The 21,735-nt window shown below is 44.3% G+C and overlaps 2 protein-coding genes across 2 annotated transcripts; one reads left to right on the top strand and one right to left on the bottom strand.

Moving 5' to 3' along the window:
- Positions 1–2,020: 2,020 nt before the first annotated feature.
- On the bottom strand, positions 2,021–5,056 carry fmoda (fibromodulin a). The gene is made up of 2 exons (XM_023832363.2): positions 4,162–5,056; positions 2,021–3,127 (listed from the first exon to the last, which is right to left on the bottom strand). Exons 1-2 carry the CDS (start codon positions 5,054–5,056, stop codon positions 2,976–2,978), a joined length of 1,047 nt encoding a protein of 348 aa, XP_023688131.1. The 3' UTR covers positions 2,021–2,975.
- Positions 5,057–14,478: 9,422 nt separating this feature from the next.
- On the top strand, positions 14,479–19,816 carry LOC111854429 (fibromodulin). The gene is made up of 4 exons (XM_023832362.2): positions 14,479–14,589; positions 15,129–15,820; positions 16,251–16,568; positions 18,408–19,816. The coding sequence occupies exons 2-4, from the start codon at positions 15,199–15,201 to the stop codon at positions 18,557–18,559; spliced, it is 1,092 nt and encodes a 363-aa protein (XP_023688130.1). The 5' UTR covers positions 14,479–14,589; positions 15,129–15,198; the 3' UTR covers positions 18,560–19,816.
- Positions 19,817–21,735: the final 1,919 nt, after the last annotated feature.

Raw genomic sequence — 21,735 nt, 5'->3', positions numbered from 1 at the left:
GATATCTGCTGTCTGGTCCATCATCACCTCTTTCTCCCACATGTGGTCAACTGGGGACAGGATTGCTCATTTTCAGCAGCTGCCTGGTCTCTCTTTGCTCAATGCAGTAACCCATGTCTCTGATCACTACTTATTTAATTCACTCAAACCTTTGTCCTCTGTTCCCTCCCCTGCAGACCAGAACACTCAGTACCCTCTAACCTGGCTCTCCAATGATATATAGTTACATTTTGCTCATGTAACAGATGCTAACCAACCCCTGGGGAAGCTGGTGGTTAGGGGCCTTGTCCAAGAGCTCAGTGACAAAATCACTCTGAAGACCCTGGGATTTGCATGAGTGCCCTTCCAATTATGGGCATTGATCTGACCCACACACCACTCACTCACTGGCCACTTTTTAGATACACCTTGCTAGTATTGGTTTGGACCCCCTTTTGCCTTATTTCTTCGTGGCATACTGTAGATTCAACAAGGTGCTTGGAACATTCCGCAGAGACTTTGGTTCATGTTTATATGATATCATCACGCAGTTACAGCAGATTTGTCGGCTGCACCTTCGTGATGCGAATCTCCCGTTCCACCACATCCCAAAGGGGCTCTATTGGATTGAGATCTGGTGACCATTTGAGTACAATGAGCTCATTGTCATGTTCAACAAGCCAGCCATTAGAAGCTGGGTACACTATGGTCATAAAGGGATGCACATGGACAACAACAATACTCAGGTAGGCTGTGGCACTTAAATGATGCTCAGTTGGTACTAAGGGCCCCAACGTGTGCCAAGAAAATATCCCCCAAACCATTACATCACCAGCAGCAGCCTGAATTGTTTATATATGGCACGATGGATCCATGCTTTCATGTTGTTAATGCCAAATTCTGACCCTATCATCTGAATGTCACAACAAAAAATGAGACTTATCTGACTAGGTGACATTTTCCCAATCTTTCAGTGTCCACTTTTGGTGATCCTGCATCTACTGTAGCCTGAGTTTCCTGTTCTTAGCTGACAGGAGTAGCACCTGGTGTGATCTTCTACTGCTGTAGCCCATCTGCTTCAAGGTTCAATGTGTTGTGCATTCAGAGATGCTTTTCTGCATACATTGGTTGCAATGAGTGGTTATTTGAGTTACTGTTGTCTTTCTATCAGCTTGAACCAGTCTGGTCATTCTTCTCTGACCTCTGCCATCAACATGGCATTTTCACCCAGAGAACCACTGCTCACTGGATGTTATTTCTTTTCCAGTCCATTCTTTTGTTAACTGTAGAGATGGTTGTGTGTGAAAACCCTAGTACATCAGCAGTATCTGAAATATTCATACCAGCCTGTCTGGCACCAGCAGCCATGCCAGGTTCAAAGTCACTTAAATCACCTTTCTTCCCCATTCTGGTGATTGATGTGAACATTAACTGAAGCTCCTGACCTGTATCTGCATGATTTTATACATTGTGCTGCTGACATATGATGTTATGGATCTTCCTGCCTATGAATCCCATATCCTTGTCTTCCAAAATCACTGCTGCTAAAACCAGCTACTATCATGACAAGATCTCCACCTCCCCAGACACATGCAAACTATTCTCCAGTCCTCACCTTCCTCACACTGCCCTGACTGCTAATGACATTGCCACATTCTTCTATAAGAAGACAACACCTATTCAAAGGAAATTTTCTCTATAGTATCAGGAAGTTAAAGAAGACTTTAACTTGTCATTTCGTGAGTAGAGCATTAGGCACTCCTGCAAGAAGCAGAAAGGAATTTAAAACCCTAAGTAATTCGATGGATGTAGAAAAACCAGATTCTTCATGACGGAAATGGGTGATTTCATTGGCACTCTGCAGAGAATAGACAGGTGAACCAAGCAAGTCACAAAACTACTGTTTGTCTTTCTAACCTTAAAGAGCCAAACTGTAAATCCCTGACAGCTGGCACACTGCCTATCAAATGCTCACCTATCATAGCACATGCAGCAAACATGCTACCAACCCCCCCTCAATCAAAACATCCCCTCTATAGTATTGTTTGAGAATGTCATATTTTTATTCATTCGAAAGAGTGGTACTCTGTAGCCTTAAAAACATCCTAAAACATGCATTCTCATTTTCTTTTAGTTAGAATAATTACTACAATGCATTTATATCATGAGAAAAATGTTAACCTTAATCAAAATAACAGGTTCAAAGGACAATAGTGAAACTATCAATTCTGACCAACAGGCTGGTTTTAAAAAATGTATCTAACATGCATTACATAAACAAAACTCACATATACATTGCTCTAATCCTTAATACAAGCTAGTTCATGATTAATACATTTCATACTTCAAAAAGGCAGACATACATGTTACTGTTTTTTAAGGCATAAAGATATGAATAAATGATTGTATTTCTTTTTAAATAAATATTCACAGCATTTTAATTCTAACTTAAATTCCCAAATAGTAAATGTGATGTAGATGTGCGTGGATTGGCATTTTGGTCTAGTGGGCAGCACTGTTGTCATGTACCTCCAGAGTTTGGGGTTTTATGTGTCTATAAGACTATAAGATCCTGTACCTGCGGCTTGCCTATTCAAGAGAGTCTCTCTCTCTCACTCTTCTCTTTCTCTGTCTTTCTCTCTCTCTCACTTGGTGATTTGTGCAATTTGAAGTAACGCTCTTCGGATTTGTAAGGGGTAGCTTTGACCAACAGCAGTCCTTATTAAAGTGTTTAATGAAACAGTCTGCAGTAACAGCTATAATATATTTCATCTTGTAGGCTAATGTTACTCATTAAGAGGTAAAATCTGAGTTGAGAATGTATTCCTCACATTCTTGTTTAAGATGTGCAAATTGATGGTGGGAAACTTGTTTTATAGCTTGTATAGTTACATTAAAAATGTCACATTCAGGCAGCGCCACGGACGCTGTGCGCCGTTTTAGCGTATGAGGGGGGAGGAATGCTGCTTTCTGCTGTGTCCCCAGCTGGGGGCTCGTTAAATCTCGATGGTGGAGGCTCGCCGTAGGCACAGGCCCGTTTCAGAGGGCATATCATGCAGGCTGATCTCATTTCCTCCCAGTCTCAGGACCCGCAGCCTGGAGAAGTTCATGATGTCCACCACGCTGCAGAAGCTGCTCAGGGAGAACTCTGGGACCAAGCACAGCCATCAGTTACTATGCTGAATAGTATATAACCACACACACACATATATATGTATATACATACACACACATACACACAAATATATATGTATATACACACACAGACACACGCACACACACACATATATTTGTACATATATATTTATGTTAATATATATTTGTGTGTGTGTGTGTGTGTGTATACAGTATATATATGAGAAAAATGATTGCTTGTATTCACTATTTACTATTTTATGATTAACTTTAAAAACAACATATTTAAGCGTTATTTACTACTATATGATGATGATTTTTAAGGGCACAGTTTTGGGTTAACATAAAATAATTAAATGTATTAGCCAATTCCATAAATTGCTTATCCGGTTATGTGATGTGCAGACTGCTGCAATGCGCATACAGACTGCTGCAATGTGCATACAGACTGCTGCAATGCGCATACAGACTGCTGCAATGCGCACCCTCCAAGTAGAGCTGAAGCATTGCTGCATTACTTGGAAATGCCTGTAAAAACTGGAAATACTTCAGTTTTTCTACACTTGAGAAAGCTATGGCAGTATTATTTTTACCGCTGCTAAATGAATGAAATGAGGCAGATTAATGAACATAGGGGTAATATGATCGCACAAACACCATAGAAGAGCTGCTTTCAAAGATCAAAAAGTCTACTGGTGTATATTTCATGGGTGTGTGTGCGTGTGTGCTGGTTTCTAATGAATTAGATGCAACACTAGATGCAATGCTCTTTACAGTTTTCAGACCTGAGTCAGCATTACATTATTTCTAGCTTAAAGTAATGCTACATGTATTTATTACATATTTGCTAAAATAATACAAACTATCTAAACTACTTCATGTCAACCATGTAAAACAGCCTTACCAGTTAACTCACTGATACACGTATGAGATATTCAAGCACTAGCGGTAGATGTAGTCATGCCACAGAATTTGTGAGATGTTTTTTCCCACTACCTTCTTTCAGCTGTTAGAACAGGAGTAAGGAGAGGGAGTGGATGGAGGTACCTTTGATGTGATTGGCCTGCAGGTAGAGGTGCTCCAAGCTGGCGCTGACTGGGGGGATCTTCTCCAGCTTGTTGAAGGACAGGTCCAGCTCCACCAGGCCACTGACATTGAAGGTGTTGGGAGGGATTCCACGGTCTGTCAGTGCATTATGGGACATCCGGACATACTGTAGCTGGGAAAAGTCACTGAGGAAGTTGGCGGGCACAGTGTCAATGCTGTTGGACTCCATGTAGAGCTGATGCAGCATCTTGGGTAGCTCCTGTGGGACTTTCTTCAGGTGGTTGTTGCTGAGGTCCAGAAGGGTCAGTGAGGTGAGATCCTTCAAGACCCCGCCAACATCTTGGATCTCATTGGCGTGAAGATACAGCACTGTGAGGTTGTCCATTCCTTTAAAGGAGCTCGTCTCAATCTTGGAAATCTTGTTATTGTTCAGCCGGAGGTCTCTGATAGAAACAGGCAAATTTACTGGCACCTGGGTCAGATTGTTGTGGTCCAGGTAGAGCCGCTCCAAGCTGTTCAAATTAGCAAAAGCTTTCTTGCTAATCTGGTCCGATCTGAGCTGATTGCGGTGCAGCATGACCCAAATGAGCCGAGTGGCATTGCTGAAAGCGTCATCCCTGATTCTTGTAATCTTGTTGTACTGCAGGTAGACATACTTCATGCGCGATGGCACGTAAGGGACCTCCTGAAGGCCACGGTCATCGCAATACATGGCCACGGGGAAACTGGGTGGACAGTCACAAACTGCCGGACAGTCTCCTCCCGTGGTGTCCGCCTGCAGTGCCCCGGGGCCGTAACCCCGGCTGCGCAGGGCCATCAGCCAGAAGAAGGGGTCCTGCCCCTGGCAGCATGCCAGGCCAAAGAGGGCCACCAAGAAGACCACGAGAAGCCGCATGGTCAGTATAATGGGAAAGATGGAACAGGACCGCAGCAACTGCAACAGAGACAGCCTCGTCAGGAACCTCCACCCACTCTTCCTCAGGATTTCTTTCCTATACTTACTGTAGGGGTCTTTATGTTAGAAGACAGGAAAACAAGAGCTGGCCTGGTAGAAATTCAACAAGGAAGCTGGAAACATGAATAAGCGGAAACACACGGCTGTGAATACATGCAATGTGAAGGCTCCTAGCGCAATGAAACGAGAGGGCAAACGGGAATGAATGAACACACATTAATGCACATGCATGCAAAAGCTTCTCTTTCGAATCAGCATCCTCTCAAAGGCCCCTTCTGTGTTACCCAGTCTCAGTTCTTTTCTCAGAAAGCTCACCAACCTGAGGAGGAAGGCAGCCCCTTTCCGTGCCAGTCTCACAGGGCTATAGCTCGCTTGCACTGGGCAGTTGTGTCTGGCAAACACTTTGTAAATACCTCCCCCTTGGCTGTTTCCTCCATCCCCCTCCAGTAGTTTGTCCAATTACAGCACGCCCTCCCAACCCCCCCGACCCCCCCAGCTCCATCATGGGCCCAGTGTTCATTAGCTTGGGGTTCCCACACAGAGATACCTCCACGGGCCATTCCGGTATGGATGCCATGTGTAGAACATGTTGCAGATGTCTGCTCCGTACGGGGCTCCGAGTTTCTCAGGAGCCTGCTCATTATCTGAGTGTCAGGGTGCTGCCCTTTGGGGTTAGATCCCTGCCTGTCTGCCACCAGGCAGGTTTTTACACTGGTGACGAAACACAATTTATGTCTCATGCCGCAAATCGTTGGGCATCTGTTTTGGTTATCAATGCCGATTCCTGTATTTTAATCTTGTGTATTATGGATACCAGTATTTATGTATCGCACATTTTCCAAATTATTTGAGTAATTTTTCCCCATTTGGTGTGTGACCAATTCAGTTTACCCACTCATATTTTTCTGAAATAAATTTCCATGGAAACATTAATAATGGTTGGCAAATGCTTCTCAATGATTGCACTTGTAGAAAAAAGGTAATAAGCCTGCTTGTTTTATAATAGAAAAAACACCCAGGATTTTCTTTCAATTAACACAATATAATTATCTCTCCAACTGAGTTTATTTCATTATTATAAGTTTTATAACCGGGAATGGAGCAACTGGTCTCTCAGTCTGGAATGGGCTGGTCCAAAGTGGCTTAGGTCCATGTCACCCACTATCCTGTCCTTTCCAAATGCCAGGCATTACAGTGGCCACTGAGATGAAGCAAAAACCAGAAGAGTGCAGAAAACAGGCCCAGGAAGGATTACATCCTTAATCCTTTCTCAAAAAAAACCAGACAGAGGGCATAGCTGTAAGCTCTGTGAATTGCTTTGTAGGGGTGTGTAACACTGATAATTATCTGATGTCACCGACCAGTCTGCAAGAGGCAGCCCAGTTTACGCAATGGCGGAGCATTCACACCTTATGTTATTTGTCCGGCTGGTTCTAAACTGGCCCACACTGCCCGAGTGGGGAACTCAATGCAGCAGAAGCGGTGTGAAAAATCATACAAATAATACAGAGTAACTGAAACCTTTCATATTTTTCAGCTTTCCAGATGAGACATACCTCAATGCTAAAGAATTAATAACAGGGTACATGAAACATAAACTAAAGAATTCAGCCTGTGTACATTTGTCAACACAAAGCTGCAGACACAGTTAATCAGTTTGAAATAATTCAATAATATTGTGTTGTATGTAAACTGTGAAAAACATAAATTATCATAGTGCAGTCTAGAATTCCTTTTCACACACAATTGCACAACTATTTTTAAGCCAAACTAAAGAAAACAATGTTTCTTTTTAGACTAAATTTGTCTGGTGTAAAATGTGGACAAAAAAAAAAAATCTGTTTTTCCACTTGAGCTCATAAGTCTCCTGCTGTGAGATCTTGTTGGTAGGAAGCTCCATTCACTAGAGGATGGCTTCATCAACATCAGGAAGCACTTCACATTTCCTGGCCTGCTGTCACACGAATCACACAGCAAACTGGATCCAATGACAGCTCCTAGAGGGGGTATGAACTAAATTTACAGGTATTTTATGCAAAGCAGATAAACATCACTATTGTTGAACTTCAGAATCTCTGAGGCACCCTCAGAATTCTTGGTATGCTTTTTAGAAGCACAGAGGCTTGTTTTCAATGTCGAGGTCAAAGCACCTGGAAATATTTCTTTCTCAGGTCTCAAATGAACTGGGGCAGAAGGAATTTAAGACACTATCCCTGTGTCTGCACTCAAACTCCTCTGACTAAATTTCCAAAGCAAGGTGATGGAAATACCTTGGAGAAAGCAGGGGCCCTGTTTCTCAGCTTAGCGAGGACTGTCTCACAGACAGAGCTGCTCTGTTTACCAGAGAATTGCGGGATATTGGGGAAGGTTTTCAACTTCAGCTTTCATTTCTCAGAAATGGATTCCATTGTGTCAATGGTCAGCAAGTTACTGATATTGACAGCATTAGCTGGGCGCCATTTCAAAGTCTGTGATGTTCACTAACCTTTTTAAAAGCCATTTTATACATGTGGCAAAACCAGGTGCTTGGTTTAAATCAAATCGAGTCCTGATCTAGGCTCTGCTCTGAGTTTGAGGAATGTCCTCCCTGCTCTTCTGTCCAAACTCTTATTTCACTGTTTTCATTAAGCTGGTAAGATGATTTTCTACGGCTGAATGCACATGTGACCTGAGGTGCCCTCATGAACATTTTAGATTCTGAGGGCTTCTTATTAGTGGTAATTCCCTGGTTAAAAAAAAAAAAAGGAATATCAAAAAATAAAAATGACAGAAACTATTTCATAATTATGTTTTCAACAAATTAAACTTCCAATACCTTCAGGTATACTGTACTGCATTATGTCCTATTACTGTATTATATCCTTATATGGTACGATAGCCCAAGAATGTATTACATTTATTAAGCACTTTTAAAGTAAATATCAGGCTTTCTCATTCATAAAGGAAACTTCTTCTACAGTCTTTGCTGGACACTGTACAGGAAATCAGTTACAGTGGCACAGGCTGCCAGCTCACACTGCGTACACATGTGGGAACTGCACACATCCTGTCGCCGTATCTGGCCTGAAAGGGCTGCAGGCAAACTGCACCGTGCTGCTTCTTTATGGTGCTGTTGGCCCCCCCGCAGCGGACGGCTCTGAAGTGCTTTCTAATTAACAGCCCCAGAGGTCTCTACGTGCTGATGTATCTCGATTGCTATTGGCTCATTTTATTGTTTTTTATTTTAATAAGCATTTCATAGGCATTTCTATCACAACGCTCAGTGATTTCAAAGGGATAGTGCCGTGTATCATGTGTGACCAACAGGGGGCAGCGCCGCAGTTGCTTTCTCCTTCACACTGTCTTTAGGTGCATCCGCACACTGGCTCCATTGTTAACCATCGGGGTCGACTTGGGGGTCTCTTAAGATGAAGCAGATGTCTCTCCCATCGCACCACAAGTGCCAAGACCCTCGACCCCCCAGCTGAAAAGCGCGCTAGCTAAGAGGAGCTCTGCGGGTCCCCGTTTCCTGCATGTCCTGCACATAACTGGGCCTCCAATATTTGGGCTCTAATTAAAGTGAATCACCTACTGAAATTGACGAGAGCCAGTTAGTTAGTACCTAGTCTCGTGTTGCCATTACAACATAACCATTTACAACGCAGACTCTCTACTGCTGGTTTGCACTCACTGCAGCAAAAAGGTTTCAGCATGTTATTCTTGTATTTTGTATCTCATGTCATTAGTGTTCTGTACTTATTTTGTGTTATTTGTATTGTTTAAATTCTTGTCATTGCACTAACATACTATGCTAAGTTCGTCATGCATGTAGATGTAATCGGCGACAATACCACTGATTCTGCTTCTAAAAATATATTTGGATACTTATGTAAACCCTCCAAGGAAACAGTATTAATAAGTCCTCCCATAGTACAGGGTGTGGATGTCCAGTGTGCCGCTGACATGCGGCGTTTGCTATTCAGAAAGACCCTCCTTTTTCATCCCGTCTCCTGTCGACCGCAATGCTCAGGCAGATAACGGGACATTGTCCGAACCGCTCAGGCCTGCAAGCAATAATATGGGGGGGGGGAAAGCTTTAAGCGGCAGCCGCATTCCAGGTTGCGGACGGCCCCCCGTAACGTGAGCAGCCCTGGAGAAACACACATTCTTTCTGTTCCTTTCTTCGTCTAGAAGGTTCACTGCAGCAGATGACAACAATTACAGTGAATGTGTTTAAGATTTCCTCTTTGTGGTGAAAGCCTTTTGAAGCTGGTCTTATCAAAGTGAGCCAGGTTACCGAGCGGCTGCACAGCTGGACAGATGTGAGGCAGTATGAAATGTAAGGGACGCCACGCTCCGTATGCCTCATGCAGGAGCGGCAGCAGGGAAGACGGCCAGAGCGATTTATAAATCTGTCTTCCCAGATGTCAGTTTGCTATCGGTAACAGGCTGATTTCACCCTGGGCCTCAGCACATACATCTGAATTCACTTCCACCATTTTGCTAGAAGGCTTTTAAACTAATTCTCCATCTTTTATTTATGATTATACATGGATTTTTTTATAAGCAGTTTGCATTGTTTTACTATCAGGACAGCCCTGTTAATCTCTCCGTAAAAATGAGTGCATTCAGATAATAAATGTAACAACAATCCACAGTGGGTGTGAATTTTCCATGCTGTGAATGTAGAATTTGTATGTTAAAAATGTCATAAAATGCATGTTGACCACAGTAATAAAAATCTGCAGCACTGACCACAAGACCCCTTGCTGAACTGTGTGTAATATATCTGAAAGGGTGTAATATATCCTTTACAAACTCACCCCCACCTTCTTGGGGTATAGAGTGGGATTTGGGGGAGGTGGGTGTGGGGGTCCTGGGAGGGGATAGGATGAGATCTTTGCAGACCTTAACCGACGAATGGGTAACATATGGTGTGGGAGCGCATGGTTACCGAAAGCTGTTTACATTTGGCACAATGCTGACATTCAAGTCTACAACTTTTCGGCTGGCAAAATGTGGCAGCTCCTCCCCTGCCCATATGTCCCAGAACTCAGTCGTGTTTTGGGGCCTGTGGGTGTCCATGATGTGTATTTTGATCTCTATGTAACTGCAAAAAAAATCCCAGGATATTGTCCCCATTTTTCAGGACTGAGTTTGTGAGGTCAGACAAATGAGTCAGATTTTGCACCCTGGCAACATTTGGTCACATACTGAAAGGTCCGTTTCATAAGTAACAAGATGCCGTTTCTTCAGTTCCCTCCATTTACATGGAAAAGTCATTAAGTCATAGACAGACGGGTGTGTTTTCTGGAATATCATGTGCTACAGTACCTTTTCAGACTTACTCTCCAGACTTTAAGAAAACTTTCATACCAAAGCCCAAAGTTTTCAAAACCCCAACCCTTCAGTTTGAGTAAACTTCAAACTGTTTGACCGTGTTTTGATTAATCACACTGAAGTAATTAATCATGTGCATTCTTTTGTTTTGCAGTATGTAATTACAGACATCCTTCTTCCTGAAAGGACAAAACATCATCAGTTTTAATGCATGTTCCGCTAATTTTTTAAGTTTGGTTAAGAAACACTCAACAGCTTAATGTTTCACATCTGATTTCCCTTAAAATTAATTGTGGTCTTGTAATAAACATGATAATACATAACAATTAAACATCAAGGCGACATACAGCACGCAGACCAATCAGAAAAGAGTTCTGCAGTTTGCTTGTTTGCTTGTTTGCTTGAATATCATTGTTTAAACTGCGTGGTCAAGTTTTTGAGCATGTATTTTATACCAGCTCACATAACACGGAAACGGTGGCCTTGAACTTTCGACGACATTGGTGTAAAACTTTGTGAGTCAGACAGAAAAATGAAATATCAACTGAAACTCTGCATGATTAAAAATAAAATGTTCTGTTGAGTTTGCTAACGTAAGAACAGCAAGTGCCCTCGTAGTGTTTGGGTGCTTTTTTTCCACTTGTTTTTAGGTAGGATATCAAATACAATGGCTCTCTGAACCATCCAGGAGATTGGTAAACAGCTAACAAGCAATAGTTTTCACAATTCTCCTAAAAAGAATTTAAGAGATTTTATTTGCCCAAAGAAGATCATGAAAGCCCAACTTATTCGTTTTGTTCCTTTTTCAAGAATGTAACTGACAGTCAGCTGTCTTCAACTCAGAAACTGCTTCTAATGTTGTCTGGTGGATCTTTTGGTGAGCATCTCTGAAATCTGAGTGTTTAGTCTTTCATAGCAAAGGAAATAATATTTTTTTCCTATTGGAAAGGGTCACACTCAGCTGGGATTGGTAGCCTTTTGAAAAGGATGGAATTACAGTGTTTCGTAATGTTTCTCCAGTGATGTTGTGATATAAGGGAGGAGAAACACCAAACAAATTACTTGAATTAATAAATAACTTTTATGACTGTAAATATTTAAAAGCATATTTTTATGAAATACAACAGAATGTGGATAAATTGAAAAATGTGCACTTACTGGGATTACTTGTACATGTGCCATGAATAACAGAGGGAGTGAGTCAACTAACTAACTAACTAACTAACTAACTAACTATCTAGCCTTATGCACAGCTGGCACAAGGAACCAAAGTCACATTCAATATTTGCATATTCTTTCTCAAATTTTGGGCTTATATATGAAGAAAGAGACAGACAGGAAAATGAATATTAAATAATGAATGTCTTAGTTTAGAGCAGGGGAGGTCAATCTTATCCATAAAGGGCTGCTGGGTAACCAGGGTTTTTCCTGCAACTCCCTAATTAGATTGCTAATTAGAGGAATGATTAGCTGAAGGTTCCTCACACCTGGGTTTGAACAGCTGACCTAGAAAGCTGCGTACACACCGGCCCTTTGCGGATAAGGTTGGCCAGCATGAGTTTTGGGTCACATGACAATTTATAAATTGCTCTGCACCACAGCAACAGATTGGCACTTGTGTTGTGATTTTTCAGTAATAATACAGGGAAGCAAAGAGACTTCACTGGCCTGAGTGTCATGACATGCTTATGTGTGAGGGGGCGCTATTATCAAGCCCACACGTGTTAGCTCCACCCCATATTCCTCCCCTCCAGCGAGTCTCCAAAGCCGAGAGCTAATTCACTGACTTGGGGTGGATCCAGAGCCTCCCCACTGGCTGAGCCGTGTTGTCGGGGAGTTTGGGTGGGGGGGCATTCCCCCACACACAGACACAGGGTCTGCTTGGCTCTCAGGGTTCTCTGACACGGCGCCGCTTTCAGCCATAGAAGCCGACGTTTCTCTACACAGCCTGCCGTAATGCCGCAAAAATAACGCCCTCTCGCTTCATAACAGCAGAAAAGCTGACCCCAGGCCCCTGTCACAGCTAACGAGTAACTCTGTCCAAGTGACGCCAAGCCCAGATTTACACACTCACATAAAACGGCACAGAGCTACAGTGCTGGCTGTACACTGGTGTACAGTTGATGTTTTGTGTTTTGCTGACACTGTGCTGTGAAGAGGCAGACATTTAACTGAAAACGTTTGGAGTTTTAAATCAAAATCAAATTTATTGTATGAAATGCACAGTACAGCATTCAGCAGTGGAAACAGGAAATGAAAAGAGTTAATGGTGTTTGTATAAGCAGGACCAGCTTTGTGGTTTCTGCAGCCCCACACAAAAAAATCATTTTGCACCCCCAGATGTTTCAAAAACTAGATGCAACGTAAAGGCGGATTATGGTAGCTTGTTGGTTAGCAAAACATGCTGCATCAGCATCTCCTAGATAAGGAACCTGTTTATTCCAATATTTACTGTAATGACTGTTTATGGTCAACAGGGGGCCGCGAACCTCAGGGCCGCCCCGCAAATGTGTGGTTCGAGTGGTGGTGAAGAGAGACTTTGCATTCACAATGAGAGCGAGCATCCTTGTTAATGCCACGGCTGACACACCTACAAACATCCGCAGGCTTAATTTTGAAAGCTGCAGCAATTTTTTTCCGCTGTGCAGTTTCCACCGCAGTAAATCTGATACACTGAGGTTTAACAGCAGGCAGCCACACCCCGCAGAAAATGCGGTACAGGCTGCAGCTTCTCGTAAGACAGGGAAACCGTCTTTTCACACCTGATTATTTGTGTTCGAGAGCAGCCTGATGAAAGCGTGCAGCTCAGACTCCCACAATGCCATGCACCTCTGTGTCAGCACGCTGGGGATGTGTGTTCCTCGCACGGACATGAGCAGAGCTCTGGATCTGAATCACGCACAGTCACGCCTCAGTCTTGTTTCAGGCTATTTCTTGCATTCGTCATGCTTTGCAGTGGAGTTCACAGCAACATTAAGTGGACAAGAAATTGGAGATGATACTGCTTATGTATGACTCATACTGTATATTCCTTAGGATAAAGGACAGTTGTTTGCACTCAATTTCTGGTTTAATGTTTACATGTTTGTTTATTATGGTTTATTTTGTTTAGTATTTGTACATTTTTGTTTCTATTTCCACCTTTATTTTTATTTTTACCTTATTGTTTTGTGTGCTGAATTTTGACAGCAGGTTTATCGGACACCACCTTCACCCAAACAAACTGGTTGCGCCATTAGTACTTAGCGAATGAAACGATTACTTGCTTGTCTGCATGTCCTGCCCACTCTGCTTTACTCCTATAGGCTTGCAGTGAGACTAAATGGCATCTCCAAATTGCCCTCAGTGGGTATTTGAGTGTGTGCCTGTGTTTGCGTGCCCTGTGATGGACCCCTGCCTCACGCCCTGTGCTGCTGGGGATAGGCTCCCCTCTATGAGCCTGACCTGGATAAGTGCTTGGAAGATGGATGGATTTCTCCTGCTGTGCCCTCTGCTGACAGGTTTGACGTCACTGCTCAGACTTATATTTCACAAAATGTGAACTAGTTTGTTTACAGCTTATGGACACAATGCATACTCTCCCAGTATATGTACAGGTGTATTATTCACACAATCCTGAACTCAATGACAATTTGTAAGATGAATGAATGGATACCTAGTGATATTTACCTGTTCCTAACAGTAATCAGCCATCTCTCCTTTGAAAGTAATCAAATGCAGATGGACTCATGTGTTCCTGAAAGTACTCCGTTTAAAGGGGTATATTTCAGATAATGGGTGGGGACAGGATCGACCTTTATCCTGACAGCCAGGCTTTTGATGGGCTCCTAATTCAAAAAGGGCTGCTGTTTTCTTTAACGTAAGTCTACTAATTTAATACTCATGAACCAGATTGGTAAACATGTTTCCACCAAATGTTCGGGGCTCTCAGGATGTAGTATGGGCTGTAGGATGGTAGGGGGGGGCGGGGGAGCGGTGGGGGAAAGTGGAAAAAGCACCAAGAGCAATGAGGTACAGGCCTTTGGCGGGCGGCGGATCTGGAACATTCCTGTAAGTGCGGCGGGTTGCCCATGCACAGACGGCGGCTGCTGCAGAAGGGAGCTGAGGACAGGGACAGTGTGCTCCCCGCGTTTGGTCACAGGCCGTGGAAACAGGTATGCCAACACTTTTGATGAGGATAACACTGCAAGCAGAAAGAGCTTATTCAGTGCATGCGCTTTGGGGGAATGCAAGTCACAGTGGAATTCTGCTTGGAGCGTGTTTATATGTGCAAATAAAGCACTAACCTGCCTTTAAGGATCTATTAACTGAAATTGAGGGAAGAATTATATATGATATCATATTTAGTTTTTTTTTTCATTGAATACTATTAAAATATACTGCAATAAATATCCTGGGGATGCTAATGGATGTTATTGTGACTAATTTTTATGGTCGAAAACAAGATATCTTTCATTTTTTGAGAAACTATTTACTTTGACTTTTGCAATCTATTAAAGTGAGTTAAAGAATATATATATATATTTTAAATGCAATGTTTCATTAAACTATGATACAATAATGAACATTAATTCTTATTAAATTTGGAAAAATCGATCTCCACAGGGTATAATCAACCATTTGCAAGCACTTGTAAAATCTCACATTTAAGACATTAATTGCACTTGTCTATATATTTTTCCATGATTTGCAGAATTTGACGAGTGTCGTCATCACCCGCGGTTCCCAGCATACAGTCAGAACCAGACCAACTGTCCATCCTCATGGATGTCAAGCCCATCCTGCTGGTGCTGTTGATGATCAGGCCAGCACAGGCCACCACTGCAGACTACGACTATGGTGGGATTCCCCTCCGGATCAACCGTCTGCGTGGAGACCCCAGCGTCCTGAGTCTATGGGGTCGGATTGAGCCCGGTTGGTTCAGGTCCGTGAACCCGCAGGTCTGCCCTGCCGAGTGTGACTGTCCCATCCAATGGCCCTCAGCCATATATTGTGACCAGAGGGGGAGGCACCAGCTCCCTGCCAGCCTCCCACCCCGGACTCAGTACCTCTTCCTGCAGCGAAACAACATTTCCGATATTGGTGCCAACGCCTTCAGTAACTCCACCCATTTGCGCTGGCTCCTCCTTGACCACAACCAGCTAGTCAACGACCAGGTGGCCCACTCGGCCTTCTCCAAGCTCTCCTACCTGGAGATCTTGTTCATGAATCACAACAACTTGACGGAAATCCCAACTGGGTTACCCGATGGCCTCCGGCAGCTCCGGCTAGCACACAACCAAATCCAGAAGATCTCACCCCGGGCTTTCCAGAACCTGCAGAACCTCACTCTGCTACTTCTTCAAGGAAACCAACTGAAGGTCATCGGTGATGAAGACTTCACAGGTGCGAAATGTTACCTTGATGGATGGTCTGGTATCTGCTGCACATCCATTCCCAGTTTTAATCTTGCTATTCACAGCTGGATGGTCTAGTGCAGCGGTGGCCAATCTTATCCACAAAGGGCCGGTGTGTATGCAGGTTTTTGGTGATAATCTGTAGGTCAGCTGTTCAAACCCAGGTGTGAGGACTCTTCAGCCAATCAGTCCTCTGATTAGTAATCTAATTAGGGAGTTGCAGCAAAAACCTGCATACACACAGGCCCTTTGCGGATAAGATTGGCCACCCCTGGTCTAGTGACTTAACTGTTAAATGGTCCGTCCAAGGGTGACTTCATTAGAAATCTGGCCAATGTTGATGCTAAACAGACCCCATTCCAGGCTTGTTTCAGTTCATTTATGAACAACGACTGTTGTGTTTCTCTCTGTCACCCAAGGCCTACTCTCACTCAATCTGTTGGACCTCAGTCAAAACCACCTGGAGGAATTCCCCAAACACCTGCCCCCAGCGGTGCAGCAGCTGTACCTCTCCAACAACTCCCTGCGATCCCTGGGAGATGAAAGCCTGCACGGCTTCCACAGTTTGCGTTACCTCCGCCTGGGATACAACAGGCTTCACAGCTCAGGCCTTTCCGCAGGCGCCTTCAATCTGAGCTCCTTGGTGGAGCTGGACCTCTCCTACAACCAGCTGACCTCCACCCCCACAGTGCCAACCACTCTTCAGTACCTGTACCTGGAGGTCAACCTCATCCACGGTAAGCTGCTGGATATTGTAGAATATAGAGATACTTTATTCACCTCCATAGGGAAATGCCCTTTTCGCCTACAGTACCCCATCTTGCTCTCCATGAAACACACAGTGACTTATACAGCTTGGAGGTCAGAGCGCAGGGTCAGCAAGATGGCAGTGCCCGGGTAGCACTTGATCTCAAGGGTCCAATGACAGCATCAATCAGGGTGCACAGAGGGTCACCCCAAAGCCCGCAGGGTGAGAATTTCTTTTACCATCCAGGAATCAGTTTCCACGGTGACTGTACCGTACACAATGAAGCTTTAGCCATCTTGCTGCAGACCTGAGATGATGGCTTCAGGCTGAGGTATTATTAGTGCCAGAGGGTCAGAAGGTCAGGATGGAGCCCCTGGGTGTTTGCATGACAGGTGTGAGGATCATTTAGATCCAGAAGTCTCTGGACTGAACATTAGTGGAAAAAGTGATTGCACTGAAAAACTGTAGACAACCTCCTCTCAGACATGCATCTCCTCAGTGAAGCAGGAAACCATGTGTGTGAGTGTTTGCCTGTGTGTGTGTGTGTGTGTGTGTGTATGTGTGTGTGTGCAATGAATGAGGTTCCATGAGGGTGGGGCTTATGAATAGAGGAAATTCAAGGCGCCTGTTCCAAAATAGCGGGTGAACGCTGAGGAGATGGCCTGGGAACATCTGTGAGCAGCTACTCTAGCCAAGAGCACATTCTGTTCCCCCTTTGCCCCCAAAGAGCGCAGACCGATTAGTCATGGTGGCCACAATGCCGGCACAATTATAGCGAGCAAGTTAAAAGATAGATGCACTTGGATTACTAAAACATGGGGGTGTATCATCATACTGCTGTGAGAGCAGCAGTGGAAAAACTCTTTGTTTAACCTCACCTAAGACTCCCCAGGCCTCAGGTGTACTGCAACGTTTCAGTCACAAGTGTTTGTCTATAATCAGCCGTGTGGGAGATGCTTCCAGAAAGACTCCTGCAGAAAGACTGTGCGTGTCGGAGCTTCCTACTACTCTTCAGAGATCGATCTTCAGGACGGGATAAGTAGAACCAAAAAAGGGTAAATCGTGGTAGGCGACAGAGGCGTGTTCCTGCCAGAGCGCTGCTATGTGCCTGTAGTTCAGCTGTAGATTCCAGAGCCTCGTTCAAACGGGCGGGGTGGGGGGGCGGAGAGAGTATGCGCTTGTTTTCCATGTTAGGATCCAGCAGACGTGATCGCAGCAGCTCAGCCATCCGCTGGGAGGGGGCCTGTGAGGAACTGCAGCCTGGCAACCTACACACACATGCTGCCCCCCCCCCCCCCACCACGCCAGCTCCCATCCAGCAACAGCCCCATCCCTCCTCCACCAGCCCACTACCCTCCAAGCTTGGCTCTGCCTTAACTGAGGATGTAAAATGCAACATTATAGTGGCTTCCTTATTCACTCAACTTTAATGCCTGCCTAGTCTAGCCAAACCTGTCATGTCCATTTTTTTTAGATAATTAACTGGCACTTTTAGCCAAAGTGACATACAGTTGAGAATCCAGGGTCAGACAGTCCCTGGAACAACTGGAGTTTAAGGGCTCAGCTCAGTGAAATTACTCTGCCAGCCAAGGGATTTGAACCAAAGACCTTCTGATCACAAGCACAGTATCCCATTGACCCAACTATGTCATCCGATGGCATGATACTTGTGAAGTTTTATCAGGTGCGAGTTGGTACAATCTGGCAGGATGATTGCTGCATTTTCATCTAAACGGAACTTCGTATTGTTATTTTCATCGTTAAAATTGCTGTACCGGAAGCTCATCCTCAGGTTCCGGGCCGTTTTGCATGTTTTTCCCATCCTCAGAATTCAACGTGTCCAGCTTCTGCAGAGCAGATGGGACCACGGACTACTCCAGGCTCCGGATCCTGAGGATGGAGGGCAACAGGATGGCCCACCACCAGCTGCCGCCAGACTGGGTCATGTGTCTGCGGGTGATCCACCGCATCTACATCTGAATCATCATCACCCACAATGCAAGGCCTTGGCAAAATCATCCACCCATCTCGGCAGACTTTGACCACGGCATAATTTCCAAACACTTTGCTGTCTGCTCGACTCTCTTAAAGTGACACTAACTGTTTAACTGTTTAACTCTTATTTTCCACTACAGTCGATGCCAGCAGACACCTGGGTCAGATTAATGCATGGGCTCTCCTAGGATATAGCCAAGGTTAGTGTTTCACAATCTGGTCCACAGATAGTCCATATTTTTGGAGGAAGCTAAAACATGGACCGCCTGTGGGTCCTCAGAGACCGGATTGAGAATCACTTGACCTAGGGCAATGTCAAGCCAGTCCACTAACAGGTATTTGGTGTTCCTCATTGTTTGGCTTGTTCTCGATTGCTTGGTTCACATGGGCTGGGACCTGGGAGAGAGCGAAAATGTGGAGTGTCTGGGGGTCCCTGAAGACTGGGTTAGCAGACATTGCCTTAGGGCCCCAGCAGACATCAGGGCCTCGCCTTGGAAAATGCGGAACAGTGAATTAATTCGGCAACACCCGATTCTCCATGCTGATGTCAACCCTGGGCCCCATGTAATTGCCGCCTATTCCTGACACAGCCTCTCAACAAGTCTGAGAATAAAAACCAGCCAATCCTGAGGGTTTGAGGCCCCTCCTAAAGTGATGTAAGAGATTGTCAAGCAGCCAGGTGGACACTGTGATGTACACCAGAGAGGGGTGCAAAAATGTCTCCAATATTATTCAGCTGTACATATATGTAAATGGACTGCATGGGGGTCAAAGTCTGTTAATCAGCAAAACATGAGAGAAAATATTTCCCAGGCTCTCGTTCCAGTTCTGGGTCTGAAGGTTGCATTTTTGTCCTATGTTACTGGTTATCTCTGTAACAAAATGCACAACATAGATATATAAATGCATGCACAGACACAAATAAACACATATACAGCGTGCATAAAACATGTTTCTGTGACCAAAACAGATCAGCTTCTCACAAGGATGGCTTTTTTTGTTTAGCTAATGGGATCTATATCTGAAATGTGGTGTAATGCATATTTACACAGTACTTTACTGCGGGTGTTTAATCCTAATCCACTTCTAATCCACATCTATTAGTTCTAAGCCACTTCTGTAATTACAGTGAAAACACCATCATCTTCTAGCCTCCTAAGCAAGTGACCCATGGTGCAGTGAAATTTCAGATGTAAACAGACCTGCCTGCATTAATAAAAGCGGCTCCTTCCTTTGAGCAAATTCCTGCTTGTTTAGTCTTCTGTTCAACTGGACTCAACTAATCCCTCATTCCTGTGGTTACACTGTGTAAAACAGATGCATTTAATAAAAATGATGAATATTATTTTAAAATGCCTACATTGTGACTGTGGAGTCTAAATATTCCCTCTGTGTAGGAGTCCAAGGTGTGCTATCCAGTTAACCAGTGTCTGTGAATTGCTTGTAGTGTAAATGTGTACATGTGCATGCCTTGTGATAGACTAGCATCCTATCCAAGGTGTACCCCAGCCTAAGAGCCCTACAGCAGCGGTATTTAACCTGGGGGGTGTGCCCCCCTTGTTGGGGTGCAGGTGAGGGGGAAAAGTAGAGAATTGTGTGGGGGGTTGAGGTGAGGGCAGGCCTATTTGCAATCTTTATTTTAGAAATATAGAGATTTTAAGTGTCCAAAATTCCCCCGAACTTTGATAAGCAGCACAGTAAAGGCTATTTTGGGTCAGTGTGTGTGTGTGTGTGTGTGTGTTTGTGGGGGATGGGAGGGTGGGGGAAGAAGACAAATGTATGAACCGTATGGGGCCATGACAAAAAGAGTTTGCATACCACTGCCCTAGAGAGAATAGGAGAAGCAAGTGACATTGGCTCAACCATCTTCTGTAACCACTTATCCCACTGAGGGTCGCAGGGGGTCTGGAGCTTATTCCAGAGTCTATAGGCAATTTGACAGTACCAATTAACATCAGCATGTTTTTGGACTGTGGGGGGAAACTAGAGTACCCCAAGTCTTGAACCCAGGACCCAGAAGAGTGAGGCAACAGTATTAACCACTGCACAACCATGCCACCCACCTGTTCTAGTCAGAGCAATTCAATGAATTTCCATATAGCGCCTTTCAAAAATAGAATTTCTCCATGGCGCTTTACATGCCAGCCTCTATTGAAGGCTGCACCCATCATGTCACAATTGGTAAGTCACATCCACCAGATCACAGTTGGTAAGTCACATCCACCAGGGCACAGTTGGTAAGTCACATCCACAAGATCACAGTTGGTAAGTCACATCCACCAGATCACAGTTGGTAAGTCACATCCACCAGATCACAGTTGGTAAGTCACATCCACCAGGGCACAGTTGGTAAGTCACATCCACCAGATCACAGTTGGTAAGTCACATCCACCAGGGCACAGTTGGTAAGTCACATCCACCAGATCACAGTTGGTAAGTCACATCCACCAGATCACAGTTGGTAAGTCACATCCACCAGGGCACAGTTGGTAAGTCACATCCACCAGATTACAGTTGGTAAGTCACATCCACCAGGGCACAGTTGGTAAATCACATCCACCAGATCACAGTTGGTAAGTCACATCCACCAGATCACAGTTGGTAAGTCCATGGGTGTCGCCACCATTAAATCTAAGGGGGACATGTCCTCCTCACATTTCATAATTATTTGTTTGGACCACCCCACATTTAACATAAAATATTAGTTTTATGCCAGTGTGTCCCCTCCCCCCACATTCAAAATGCTTCTGAGGCCCCTGGGTAAGTCACATCTAGGGTGACCACCTAATCCATGTCAGGAGGGACACTATGAGCTACTTCAGCTTTTACGAACTACTATTAAAACTGAAAGGGTTCTGTGCTCTGCTAAAATGTTTGGTTAGTTCCTAGATTGAAAGACTCATCCAGCTGTTTCACATTAACATTACTGACACATATGCATGATTATAGGAGACTGACCAGTCAGCATACGGCAAGAACCCAGTGCTTAAGTGAAATCCTGGCCCTTTTAATTGAAATGTATGAAATGGTAGTTTACAAATCCTGTTGTAGCTCATAGTGTCCCTCCTGACATGGATTAGGTGGTCACCCTAGTCACATCCACCATTTCACAGTTGTTAAGTCCCCTTTGCTAGGAAGAGGTGGGGAGAAATGTTACATTT

This window comes from Paramormyrops kingsleyae, chromosome 8, assembly GCF_048594095.1.
Source record: "Paramormyrops kingsleyae isolate MSU_618 chromosome 8, PKINGS_0.4, whole genome shotgun sequence".
NCBI lineage: Eukaryota > Metazoa > Chordata > Actinopteri > Osteoglossiformes > Mormyridae > Paramormyrops > Paramormyrops kingsleyae.
The sequence above is the reverse complement of the archived record's forward strand: the minus strand, read 5'-3'. Positions and strand labels throughout refer to the sequence as shown.

Coding starts and splice junctions, on each gene's coding strand:
- LOC111854429 (XM_023832362.2), top strand. CDS start 15,199: ATGGATGTCAAGCCCATCCTGCTGGTGCTGTTGATGATCAGGCCAGCA. Junction 15,821..16,250: donor CGGTGATGAAGACTTCACAG/GTGCGAAATGTT, acceptor CTGTCACCCAAG/GCCTACTCTCACTCAATCTG. Junction 16,569..18,407: donor GGAGGTCAACCTCATCCACG/GTAAGCTGCTGG, acceptor TCCCATCCTCAG/AATTCAACGTGTCCAGCTTC.
- fmoda (XM_023832363.2), bottom strand. CDS start 5,056: ATGCGGCTTCTCGTGGTCTTCTTGGTGGCCCTCTTTGGCCTGGCATGC. Junction 3,128..4,161: donor GCAGGCCAATCACATCAAAG/GTACCTCCATCC, acceptor GCTTGGTCCCAG/AGTTCTCCCTGAGCAGCTTC.